Source organism: Macrobrachium nipponense, chromosome 40 (assembly GCF_015104395.2).
Source record: "Macrobrachium nipponense isolate FS-2020 chromosome 40, ASM1510439v2, whole genome shotgun sequence".
In the NCBI taxonomy this organism is placed as follows: Eukaryota; Metazoa; Arthropoda; class Malacostraca; order Decapoda; family Palaemonidae; genus Macrobrachium; species Macrobrachium nipponense.
In genome coordinates this window covers 24,567,757-24,580,594 of record NC_061101.1, presented here as the reverse complement: position 1 = coordinate 24,580,594, position 12,838 = coordinate 24,567,757, and the positions used below count along the sequence as shown (strand labels likewise).

The 12,838-nt window shown below is 37.5% G+C and overlaps 1 protein-coding gene across 1 annotated transcript; it reads right to left on the bottom strand.

Moving 5' to 3' along the window:
* Positions 1 to 2,991: 2,991 nt before the first annotated feature.
* Positions 2,992 to 7,381, bottom strand: LOC135212198 (uncharacterized). Its single transcript, XM_064245644.1, has 5 exons — positions 7,218 to 7,381; positions 6,821 to 6,836; positions 5,516 to 5,640; positions 4,258 to 4,365; positions 2,992 to 3,121 (listed from the first exon to the last, which is right to left on the bottom strand). Exons 1-5 carry the CDS (start codon positions 7,379 to 7,381, stop codon positions 2,992 to 2,994), a joined length of 543 nt encoding a protein of 180 aa, XP_064101714.1.
* Between the last annotated feature and the right edge of the window lie 5,457 nt (positions 7,382 to 12,838).

The window sequence follows — 12,838 nt, the reverse complement described above, 5'->3', positions numbered from 1 at the left end:
TTGGCTAACTGTAATTTTCGAAACATAAAATAGTCATAACTATAATATTTATAAATATATATATATATATATATATCTATATATATATATATATATAATATATATATATATATATATATATATATATCAGCCCGAATAGAACCAGAAAAACGAAAAGGTAACGAATCACTCATAGTCTTCTATCAGTAATGTTTATTTTTATATAATATTGCACTACGAATCTCTTCATAATGATGTGAACAAAATTGTAGATAATCAGAACGGGAATTTAAGTTAAACAAAAGATTTAATACTTATTTTTCAAAATCTAGTAATATGTTCTCAAGAGGTGTTCGACAGCTTGATGGTGATTGGTTGAATGTAACATGTACGAATAGCATCGTTATATTTCATTTAATTGCTTGGTGGAACAATTGAAAGCTTATTGAATGGGAAAATTTCTCCCTCAAATATATGTTGTCTGTTAATAATGCTACGCAGTTGAAAGACTATGACAAAAAGTGTTCGAAAGTCCAAAAGTAAATACCCCGGCCACCGAAGTCACCAACTTGAAATGTGATTCGGACGCAGAGTATTCCATGCCAAACGTTTTTATGTATTCCCCGTGTATTTTAATGTAAATCAGAAAAAATACCACTAGATATAAGAATAAACATGTAATTATCAACAGTTTCTACAGAACAGATTGTATTTCATACATAAAATTGATAAAAATGACTAAATGAGAAAGAGAAACCCGTGGGGAGGCAAAATAAACAGCCACCAGTTTTTGTTAGCACATGATGGTTGACATATTCTTGTTACTGTAGTGTTGTTAAGCGGCAGTTTCCTGGTTTTTGGGGACTTTCAAAATACAGTAAGTGCTTGAAAACAGTGTTGAATGACTTTGGTTGACCTGCCGTTGTTATATTTGGAATTCAGTAGGTGTTGTGGTTCTTTTCGGAGGTGCACACACTAAAACAATGAGATTGTTTACATGTAACACCGAGGATTGTACGTAAACCCCAATAAACGATATTATTTGACAAAACCTCCCTATCTTCACATTGTGTTTCTGTTAAACTGGACGAAAAAGGCTTATAACATTCTTTAAATGTGAGTTGGGAGTCAAAATACCTCTATTCGTTCAAACATTTGACAGGCTATAGCCTAACACAATTGCCTGAAATGTAGGCCTGAACTGAACTGTATCGGTCTTGTGCAGAAATACAAGTTAAAGGAGAAAAATATTTGATTAGCATTAAAAAATAAAATAGGTGACGCAATATGCTGCAATAATGAGATTTTCGTTAATTAAAAGAGCTTGTATAGGAGTTAAGCAGTTTTCAGTTTGGGGAAATACGATAGGCCTAGGTCATCGTTGCTTTTACCATATCTACGGAAAACAGCGCGAGGAATCTAAATGATATATATATATTATATATATATAAAATATCTATATATATATAATATATATATATAAATATATATATATATATAATATATATATATATAAATTATACTTAAATATATATATAATATATATATTATAGTAAAAAAATATATGACTATAGTATATATATATATATAATATATATAAACAAAGCAATATATCAGGAAATGACGAGGTAAACATCATAAACTAAAAGGAATAACGTGAATAAACCGGAGGGGTCCCAACCAAACCGCCAGTGGCTGTTCCGTTTAAATTACCTACATGTAAGGTAGTATTCACACGTAGTCATTCTAACGAATTTTGCGTTTTGAGTAGGATATGTTTCAGTATATAGTGGGATTTGTTCTAACTTGCGCCAAAATAAAATGGGAATATAGAAAATGTTCTTCAAGAAATTGCATGTAGCCTATCGGTAACTTATTTCGAGATGTTGACTTTGGCGACCGTGCTATTATTTACTTATCGACTAGCGAACACAGTTATTCATAGTCTCATAACGCTGTACTGGTCGCGTTATTCAGGCATAATATGAATGTGAATATATATATATATATATATATATATATATATATATATATAATATATATATATATATATATACACGTAATTTGAGGAGAAATGTGGATTTGATTAGACAAGCTTTTAATTGGATCACGAGGTAATCATATGAAGTATAACGGTGTTTTTCGTACTTGTTGCATTCAGCCAACATGATCAGGTGCAACTACTTCTAGATTAAAAAAAGAAAGACTAGCAGTAACTGTGAGTTAAGAAGACGCTATGTACATATTTTTTTATGAATAACAACGAAACTGAAAATAAGTAAAACAATACTATTATGTAAAGTTGTTCGAGTACTGAAACTTGAGAGAATTAATTTGAGGTACGTTTTTATACTGAATCATTTCTACGGCCAAGAAATGGAGAATCTGATCATTAACCCTTTACAAGGAAAAACACCAGCAGCACATTAGAAAAAAGAAATATATATATATATATATATATATATATATATATATATATATATATATATATATGTGTGTGTGTGTGTGTGTGTGTGTGTGTAACAAGACTCCAAGAGCTTGGGATAGCAGTTTTCCTCCTGTGGCATTGAAAATAGTGAATAAAACGAGACCAAATACTGTAAATGCAGATTCATTTTATACCACCATCCAAGTACAGCTCCTTCAAACCTCATAGTGGGAGGAACCAATTAGACCATGCTTTTAGAAAAAAGACAAAATGATTAGTGGCATCAACAAATAAATAAAAAGTTAAGTATATCTTAGTTTTACCAGACCACTGAGCTGACTAACAGCTCAATGGATTAGATATTTTTACGTGACTAGGAGCCAATTGGTCACCTAGCAACGGGACTTACAGCTTATTGTGGGATCCGAACCACATTATATCGATAAATTAATCTATATCACCAAAAAAAATTCCTCTGATTCCGCGTTGGCCGAGCCGAGAATCCAACTTCGGATCACCGGATTGGTAGCTGAGCGCGAAAACTATTCGTCCAACGAGGAAAAAGAAAACTACATGCCACTTTGTCAATCCAGCCAGTGAAAAAGAGACATAAGGCAGCTTGGGTATGCCGATCTACAGTCGGCGTGGGCACTGCCATAGTATTCAGCAAGCTGGTATTCGTACATCTGGTCTGAGTATGTGGAAGACGACGCCCTGAGAATGGAGGATTCAGATCAGCCTATGAGTCTAGCTTCCATTAAAGGAGGATTCAGATAGGCTTATGTGATAATGGTTCTGTGGCAAAAAGGTTCAGTCTACTTATAAATTAAGGTTCTTTGGAAGAAAAGATCAGGCCAGTATATGAGATTCAGATCAGCTCTTGTGGTCTAATATTCTGAGACAGGAAGGGTCAGATCTAGTCGCTAAGAAAGGCATAGGATAAGAAGGGTTAGATCAACTTAGGAGATAAGGTTCTGAGGAGGGATGGTTCAGATTATTTGGCAAGGTTTATAGGGAGGAAAGTTCATATTAGCTTATGAAGTAAGGCTCTGAGGTTGAGCTCTCCAGGTTGGCTTTGAAATATAAATCTTAAGAAGCAAGGTTTTTGAGGAAGGAATGTTCAGATCAGCTGTTGAGATATGGTTCTGAAATGGATTGACTTACGAAGTAAGGCTCTGAATATGGAAAGTTCAGCTATGCTTAAAAGGAAAGGTTCGGGAAAGGAAAGTTCAGATCACCTTATGAGGTGAGGTTTTGATAAGCTTGAAGTATAAGTTTCTGATGGTGGAAGCTTCAGATCAGCTTGAAATGTAGGGTTCTGAGCGGGGTTGGGTCGTGAAAGGCTCAGAAAAGCTTATAAAGTAAGCATTTTGGGAAAGAAAGTTTCAGGTCAGTATATGGAGCTGATATTGAATGATCAATGTTTCAATCTAATTAAGTCTTATATGGTCAGCTTTTAAGGTAAAATTAGATCCAAGACAGTAAAGTTTTAGTCAACCTATGAATTAAGGTTAGGGTTATTGCAAGTTTTCCAAATTTTTATACTGATTTTCTGTAGTTTCAGATTTGAGTACTTTGTGACAAAGGCATACATTCGTGTGTGTATATGTGTGTGTGTGTGTGTGCGCGCGCGCGCGCGTGTATGTAACCATGCAGTGTGGATAAACTGGCGAATGTATGTGGACATATACATGTGTGATTGTATTAACTACATTGTACTAGAGTAATATATATATATATATATATATATATATATATATATATATATATATATATATATATATATACTTGCAGACACAAACGCTTGTTTATGAGAGAGAGAGTTATGTAAAATTATGAAAATAACTTACGACAATATGGTTTCAATAAACTCTCCAAGCATCCCTGCTTTCACCAAACTCAGCTGCGCTTTTTCGCAAATGGCGCGAAGAACACACGCTTTCCCATCGAAGCCAAATCTGCGAAAGGTGACAATAACAAAGATGATAATAATGAAGAGAGATTCTCGTAGAATTTACGCGGGACAATAACGCAGTCTTTTATTTCTGCCTAAAAAGCCACAACTTATAGATTTCAAGGAGGAAGAGCCTTGAATACTTTTCAATCTTATTTTGTTGGAGATCGGCGTCAATAACCCAAGTGTTGTTACGCTAGTAGTATTAGTAGCTGTAATCAATCAATTTTAGCTCGAGAGAAAGGGAGGGTAAGGGTGGGGGGAAGGGAAAGGCTGGGAAGGGTTCTGTTTAAGGTTACATTTTAGCAAGAGATAATTACAATGCAATACAGGTATTTTCATCGCTTCCTTCTCAGCCATTGTGAACATCTGTCATGACTTGTAGAGCCCGCGTCCAGAGGGAGTGGGTGCCCCCCAACCCTACCCTTTCTCTCCCTACCCCTTCCCCCCATCCCCTCTACCCCAACCTACCCTCGCGTCACACCAAATGCTTCCCTGTTGAGATAAGTCATAACAAAAGTTGAGAATTTAATCACAGAAGCCTTTGCAATCCCCTGATTGGCTCTGTCGAGTTCGGTGGGCGGGGCCCCTTTCAAAAGCCGGTCCTTATTTGGGGGGTCTTGGGTCGCAAGCAACAATACCACAGGAAATGATGGCTGAGAGGTGACAATACTACGGCATGCAGCTTGCATCTGCCATCGAGTGGAATATTGATAATGCCGTTTCTTAAGTGGGGGGCTTACTAAGGTACTACTGTTGGCTCGCATTGTTTCCGTAGATATGTTCACGTATCTGAATACTCAATGTACTTTTTGAATTACGGGTTTTATATATGTATGTATGTATATATATATATACATATATATATATATATATATATATATATATATATAATATATATATATATATATATACAAAATACAGTAAAAATTCCTGTACATCATAATGGGCGAGATATCTCACACGTCAACAAGTTGTCTAATTTGCATCGATATCCACCCCAAGTTTATCAGCTGGATGGGTGACCCCGCCCCTCCTCCCCCCCCCCCCCCCCCCCCGCGCAAAAAAAAAAAAAAGTGTCCCCTCCCTCTCGTAGACGTGGGTTAAAATTAACCTCCCTTAGTTTTACAAAGGTAACAGACAATTGCACTTACTTGCTCAGGAGTCCCTCTACAACGCCGTACATGTCAAGTCGGTCGCTGGACTCGTGTTTCATTTGTTTCTCCTTCCCGCCGAAGAGATCGGCTGTGATGTTCGGCAGCTTGAATCGGTAAGGAACGTAACAAGATCGCATTTTTAACTAGGACAAAAAGTCACAATTTTGACTAGGAAAAAAACCCACAGGAAAAAGACACAATTTTAACTAGGATAATGGGTAACAGGAAAAAAAGAAAATTTTAATAAGGAAAAAAGTCACAGGGAAAAAATAACAGTTTTAAATATGAAAAAGGTCACAGGAAAAAAGAAAATTTTAATTAGGAAAAAAGTTACAAGGAAAAAGTAACAGTTTTAACTATGAAAAAGTCAATTTTAACTAGGAATATTAACTAGGAAAATTTTAATTAGGAAAAAAGTTACAAGGAAAAAGTAACAGTTTTAACTATGAAAAAGTCCATTTTAACTAGAATATTAACTAGGAAAATTTTAATTAGGAAAAAGTTACAAGGAAAAAGTAACAGTTTTTAACTATGAAAAAGTCCATTTTAACTAGGAATATTAACTAGGAAAATTTTAATTAGGAAAAAAGTTACAAGGAAAAAGTAACAGTTTTAACTATGAAAAAGTCAATTTTAACTAGGAAAAAAGCCGCAATATTAACTAGGAAAAAATTCACAGGCAAAACGTCAATTTTAACCGGAAAAAAAAACAATTTTAACCAGGAAAGAAATCACAGGAAAAAATGTTACAATTTTATCTGGGAAAAAAAAGCATCAGAAAAAAAGTCACAATTTTAACCAGGGAAAAAATCATAGGAAAAACGTCAATTTTAACTAAGAAAAAAAGTCACGGGAAAAAAACCACATTTATTTATGGCGGCCGGTAATAAAGTCACGGGGAAAAATTCGCCATATTTTTGAGGGTCATTATCTTTACGATATTTACAGTCTTTTGTTTATGTTTTCACGGCCATCCCCGTCGTAGGCTTGTACTTAACACTTCGCAAAAGTGGATACATACCGGGTTTTAAAACTTTTAAGAGGCCACTATCTAGGAGAGATTATTGTGACTTTTTATCTGGATTCGTCTGTCGAGAGATGATGTATAATCGGGGAGTAAGATTGATTGATTTGTGTCTATGAGAACTGGCGTCACAAGGGGTAGGAAGAGAGGTGACGTTTGTCATAGTGATTGAGACAATGATGCCAGTTTTAGCAGCAATCATAACAACAGCGTTATTAACAATACATAAAAAGGCTTCAGGTGCGTAATGCAATTAAGGCTTTTTTACTGTCAAGAATGTTGATCTCTACTGGCCTATCAAAACAGCAGATTTTAATGAATACTGCCCGTAGGGTGGTAGCGCCGTCATTGCATCTCGTAGGGTGTACTGCAGGCATTACTTAAGGTTCTTTCCAACGTGCCTTTAGCCCCTATAGCTGCAACCGCTTTAGTTGCCTTTTTCTGTACCTCCTTTCATAGTCTTTCTTTCATCTTAATTTCCACCCTTTCCAAACATTTGATTCATTGTGCAACTGCGAGGTTTTCCTCCTGTTATACACCTTTCAAACGTCCTGAATTCTATATTCTCTATTCTGTTGACCAGTTCGATGGAGGTGTAGAAGTTTGACTTAGTTGCCTGGTTACTCCACTTAATAATATATAATATAATAATAATCGTCATAGACACGGATACACTCACTAACTCCTGCAGGTGCCGTTATAGGGACTGTGAAGAAGAACTCGACGACGAAGACGCTGCCGGGGGGCCAGACGAGCGTCGCCGACCTCTTTTCCCTCGATCTGGAGGGCGCCTTGGCCTCTTGTTTCCTCGGCAGTAGCAGGTCGGCTTGGGACGTCATCATCCTGGTGGTTATGTGGTGTTGTAACGGCGGCAACTGATGTTGACATATTTTGGGAGAGAGGGGAATGTAACAATCAGAGATCTGTAAGCATATATATATAGGTATATATATATTTAAAACAATGCCCTCTTAACTTCTCGAATCTTCGCGCTTTTTTGGATATGCTTGTCACCACAAAGCCTTGCGATCCAAGTGCAGGAAATATGAAGAAATTATGATGTCTGGTAGTGGGGAAACGAACCCTCGTTACCATAATCAAGACGAGGTCACGTGGTCAGGTCTGGGCAACATGACCTCGTCGTGATTATGGTAATTCGGGTTAGTTTCCTGCTACTGGACATCATAATTTCTTCATATTTCTTGCACTTGGATCTCAAGGCTTTGTAGTGACAAGCGCATCCAAAAAAGCACGAAGAATTCGAGAAGAGGTAATTATGGCTATATATATATATATATATATATATCTATATATATATATATATATATATATATATATAGAGAGAGAGAGAGAGAGAGAGAGAGAGAGAGAGAGAGAGAGAGAGAGAGAGAGAGAGAGAGAGGAACACAAACAACATATACAATGCAATTAAAAACTTGAAACTAACATAGAGGGATTCCTTACTAGTGAATGTTAGTCAAGGCTACCATTATTCCATTTTAATGGCATTACTTCTCACCTGCTGTGTAAAAGATTGAAAGTATATACGCATTTTGAATTTTGTTGCAGATTTACCTCAAGCCAAACAAACTTTTGTAACTTGTTCCGAGATTGCTCTTCCGAATTTCAGCAAGATGTTTTTGGGTTTAGTCATAGATTTCATAAAATGACTGCCAGCTGGATGTCCATGTTCTATGAGAATTCAGATGCCAATTCAATACAGTATTTCAAAATGACCACAAATTTACCTCAAGCTGGACGTCTGCCGCAATTTGGTCGCTATGGATGTCAAGACGATTGTCTGAGTGATAGTCTTGTGAGAAAGCAGATGAATATGAGTGCAGTTGGTCGTCGGGAGTATGATCGGTTACATGAAGTGGGCAGCTAGTCAGAAGTGTCGCCATCAACAAAAACAGGATTAGAAAAGTCTTCTCACACTTCGTCATGCTTGATGAAGCTGATTGTCTGGAACGGTGCTTAGGGTCAGTGTCAAATTATTAAGAAACATGGCTCTGAGATTCTAAGGTTCCAAGATCAGGAAATTAAATGAAAAAGATTGAATTATTGTAATTTTTATAATACCAGGACAAAAAGTAAAATAAAGGTTCAATGCACTACCTTGTGGAACACCAGCAATTCAACACCAGTAGTTTGAAGCACTGAATGAGGACGCATGCGCAGCCTCCAATATATCTGTGTGTCGATTTTGATTTGATTTATTTTGGGTTATCTAGCATCACAATGTTCACTACAGACGTAAGTTAGATAGTATGGATAAAAGAACCTTACTAGACTAAATTCGATCTGAGGTGTATGAGCCGTTATGTATTGTCAGTATTTGTTGGTTGTAAATAGTTATATATGGCAAAGCACACACACAAACAGTGCGTACTTTATTGTGGTATAATTGCAATTATTTCACGAGTAAAAACTTCCCCAATTATTCTTAGATCTCACTTGGGGCTGTTTAAAAAAATGTGACAATTTGCACTATTTTTCTGTTTTCCAGTCACTCTCCTTAAGAACTAAACACTTCCTTGCCTTTTCCAATGCATTGGAGTATTTATTCCGGCTATTTTGAAAAACAGCTGTTCTGTTAAGAAGGCAAGTGGGATTTGTGTTTATGCGTGCGTGTGTGTGTGTGTGTTCATGAGTCTGGTCGTTTTAGCTTATGTGTTTGTGTAAAGTGGGATTTAGATGAAAAACTGTGATCATACAGTTTTTCTGGTGATAAAGATTTGAATCTCTGGTGCAATATAGTTTTCCTAGTTTTTCTTTTCAGCTAATTAGATGAAAAGTTGTGTTGCCATGCAGTCTGTGCAGTGATTGAGATGTCATTCTGCTCTGACAGTTTTTCCAAGGATTTGAATAAGAAATTCTGTTGACTTATGTTTTTCCGTTTTCCAGGGGAGCTGTTTCCATCCAGTTTTTCAAGTGATATCAGAAAGGAGTTGTTTCCATGAAGCTTTCCTGTGCTATAGGTAAGATTCTCTTTTGTAACAAATTTTTCCCAGTGATTTTCATGAGATTCTAAGTTGGCATTTTGATATCCCACTAATCAGACGAAGTTCTGCGTAGTTTCAATAGTTTATCTGATACGAACATGTGTTGCTACGTAGTTTTTTCCTGTGGCTTAGATGAAATTCTGTGTAGCTTTGTGGGTTATTTTGTGGCTGAAGATGACAAACTGTTTCTGAAATAATTTTTTTTTAGTAATTCTGAGGATCTTAGTTGCCATTGAGACTTTACCTTTGTTATAAATGGGAGCTAACTTGTCTTGTAGTTTTTTCTCTCCCTTTTCTTTAGTGATAAATTGGAGATTCTGTACTGCCACATAATTGTTTTGTAATAAAAAGAAAAACGAAATTTTTAATAGTCCCGCAGGGGGTTAGTGCCGTCAGTGCACCTCACGCTGTGTAATGTAGACATTACATAAAGTTCTTTGCAGCGTCCATTCGGCTACTAGCTGCAACCCTTTTCGTTCCTTTTACTGGACCTCCGTTCATATTCTTTCGTCCATCTTATTTTCCACCTTCTCCTAACAATATTGTTGTTTCATGGTGCAAATATACGAGGTTTTCCTCCTGTTACGCCTTTGAAGCCTTTTTGCCCCCGATTTCCCTTTCGGTGCCGAATAACCTCATAGCTCCCAGCGCTTGGCCTCTGGCATAAGTTTCAGTATTATGATGACTATCTTTTATACTACCTCAGCTATTGTGTGGATAGTGCCGTTTATTCATTTTTTTTATCATGTTGTCTCATGTATCTAGATTGTGTATGTTACTGTTAGTATTTTGTATATTCCATGTATATGGCCCTGAGCTGAAATAAAGGATATTATTATTATTATTATTATTATTATTATTATTATTATTATTATCATCCCAATTCCATTCCAGGGAGACCGTCGTTCCGTCTCTCGCTCGCATGTTCTTCCTTTCTTCTCCTTATTATTTTCTTCCGCGTCTTGATAATGACGCAGCCGAAAAATAGGAGAAAGAAAAGGAAAAGAAGAATGCTACTGCTGCTGCTCGGGCTCCCAAAAAGCCCGCATTGTCGACGGCGCACAATACGGCCATTTGGGGACGCTTTAACGCCGTGTTTTGCCTCGAGTTTTTTTTCCACAATAAATTGTTTTCTCTCTTCCTTTCTCTTTCTGGATGCAGATGGGAGGCAGTTATAAGCCTCGACGCTTGACAGGTCGATGTGAGAGACGAAGAATGAGCGATGATGAGGGATTTGTCGTTTTCTGTTTGCAAAAGGGAGGAGTGTTGTTTTTGAATTGTTGGGGTACATAGGACTAATGCGGACGTGTAAATGGATTGGAGATTTTAGGGATTTTTTAAGGAGTTGGATAAAAAATATCATACTTCAAAAAATGAATAGTGAATGGTAAATGAAAAAAAAAAAAAACAAAGAAGCTTTGTATAGTCTCCATATCAAATCCAGACTATTTTATCTCTGATAATCCCTTTATGGAATGAGTTATCTTATGCACTGTACGTGCATGCAGGTGGCGTGTATTCATATACAGTGCATAAGATAATCCATTCCATAAAGGGATTATTAGAAGTAAAATAGTCTTCGATTTGATATGGAGACTATAAAAAGCTTCTTTTTTATTTACTATTCACTATTTTTTGAAGTGTGCTTATTTTCTTATTCAACTCCAGTCTTATAACTAAAATGAGAAAATCCTTAATTCTACCTATTTTGTACCAACTGGAAATCTGGAACCTGGTCTGTACCAAATGGAACTCTGGAACCCGGTCAGCACCAATTGGAAATCTGGAACGGGGTCAGTACCAATTGGAAATCTGGAACCCGATCAGCGTCAATTGGAAATCTGGAACCCGGTCAGCACCAATTGGAAATCTGGAACCGGGTCAGTACCAATTGGAAATCTGGAACCCGATCAGCACCAATTGGAAATCTGGAACCTGGTCTGTACCGATTGGAAATCTGGAACCTGGTCTGTACCGATTGGAAATCTGGAACCTGGTCTGCACCAATTGGAAATCTGGAACCTGGTCTGTACCGATTGGAAATCTGGAACCTGGTCTGTACCAATTGGAAATCTGGAACTTGGTCTGTACCAATTGGAAATCTGGAACCTGGTCTGTACCAGTTGGAAATCTGGAACCTGGTCTGTACCAATTGGAAATCTGGAACCTGGTCTGTACCAATTGGAAATCTGGAACCTGGTCTGTACCAATTGGAAATCTGGAACCTGGTCTGTACCAATTGGAAATCTGGAACCTGGTTCTATACCAGGTTTGGAAATCTGGAACCTGGTCGTACCAATGGAAATCCATGAAACCCTTGGTTCGTACCAGTGGAAATCTGGAACCTGGTCTGTCCAACCTGGAATCTGGAAACCTGGTCTGTACCAATGGAAATCTGAACCTGGTTCTGTACCAACTGGAAATCTGGAACCTGGTATGTACAATGAAATCTGGAACCTGGTTGTAACCAATGGAAATCTGAACCGGTCTGTACCAATTGGAAATCTGGAAAACCTGGTCTGTAACCTTGGAAAATCGGAACCTGTCTGTACCAACTTGGAAATCTGAAACCTGCTATGTACCAATTGGATATCTGGAAACCATGGTCTGTACAACCTTGGAAATCTGAAACATGGTCTGTACCAATTGGAAATCTGGAACCTGGTCTGTATCAATTGGAAATCTGGAAGTTGGTCTGTACCGATTGGAAATCTGGAACCTGGTCTGTACCGATTGGAAATCTGGAACCTGGTATGTACCAGTTGGAAATCTGGAACCTGGTCTGTACTAAACGGAAATCTGGAAGCTGGTGCGTACCGATTGGAAATCTGGAACCTGGTCTGTATCAATTGGAAATCTGGAACCTGGTCTGTACCGATTGGAAATCTGGAACCTGGTATGATTCCAGTTGGAAATCTGAACTGGTCTGTACCAAATGGAAATCTGGAACCTGGTCTGGTTACCCAAATTGGAATCTTGGAACCTGGTCTGTACCAGTTGGAAATCTGGAAACCTGGTCTGTATCAGTTGGAAATCTGCAACCCGGTCAGCATCAGCTGGAAATCTGGAACCTGGTCTGTACCAATTGCCAATCTGGAACCTGGTCTGTACCAACTGGAAATCTGGAACCCGGTCAGCACCAATTGGAAATCTGGAGCCTAGTCTGCACCAATTGGAAATTTGGAACCTGGTCTGTACCAATTGCAAATCTGAAACCTGGTCTGTACCAATTGGAAATCTGGAACCTGGTCTTCACCAATTGGAAATCTGGAGCCTGGTCTGTACCGATTG

What these genes read in the sequence shown, in the direction of transcription:
- LOC135212198 (XM_064245644.1), bottom strand. Translation starts at nt 7,381, where the DNA reads ATGACGTCCCAAGCCGACCTGCTACTGCCGAGGAAACAAGAGGCCAAG. An exon ending in GTAGAGGGACTCCTGAGCAA is followed by an intron (nt 4,366 to 5,515) that starts GTAAGTGCAATT and finishes CACCTTTCGCAG; the next exon opens with ATTTGGCTTCGATGGGAAAG. An exon ending in TTTATTGAAACCATATTGTC is followed by an intron (nt 3,122 to 4,257) that starts GTAAGTTATTTT and finishes CTCCATTCTCAG; the next exon opens with GGCGTCGTCTTCCACATACT.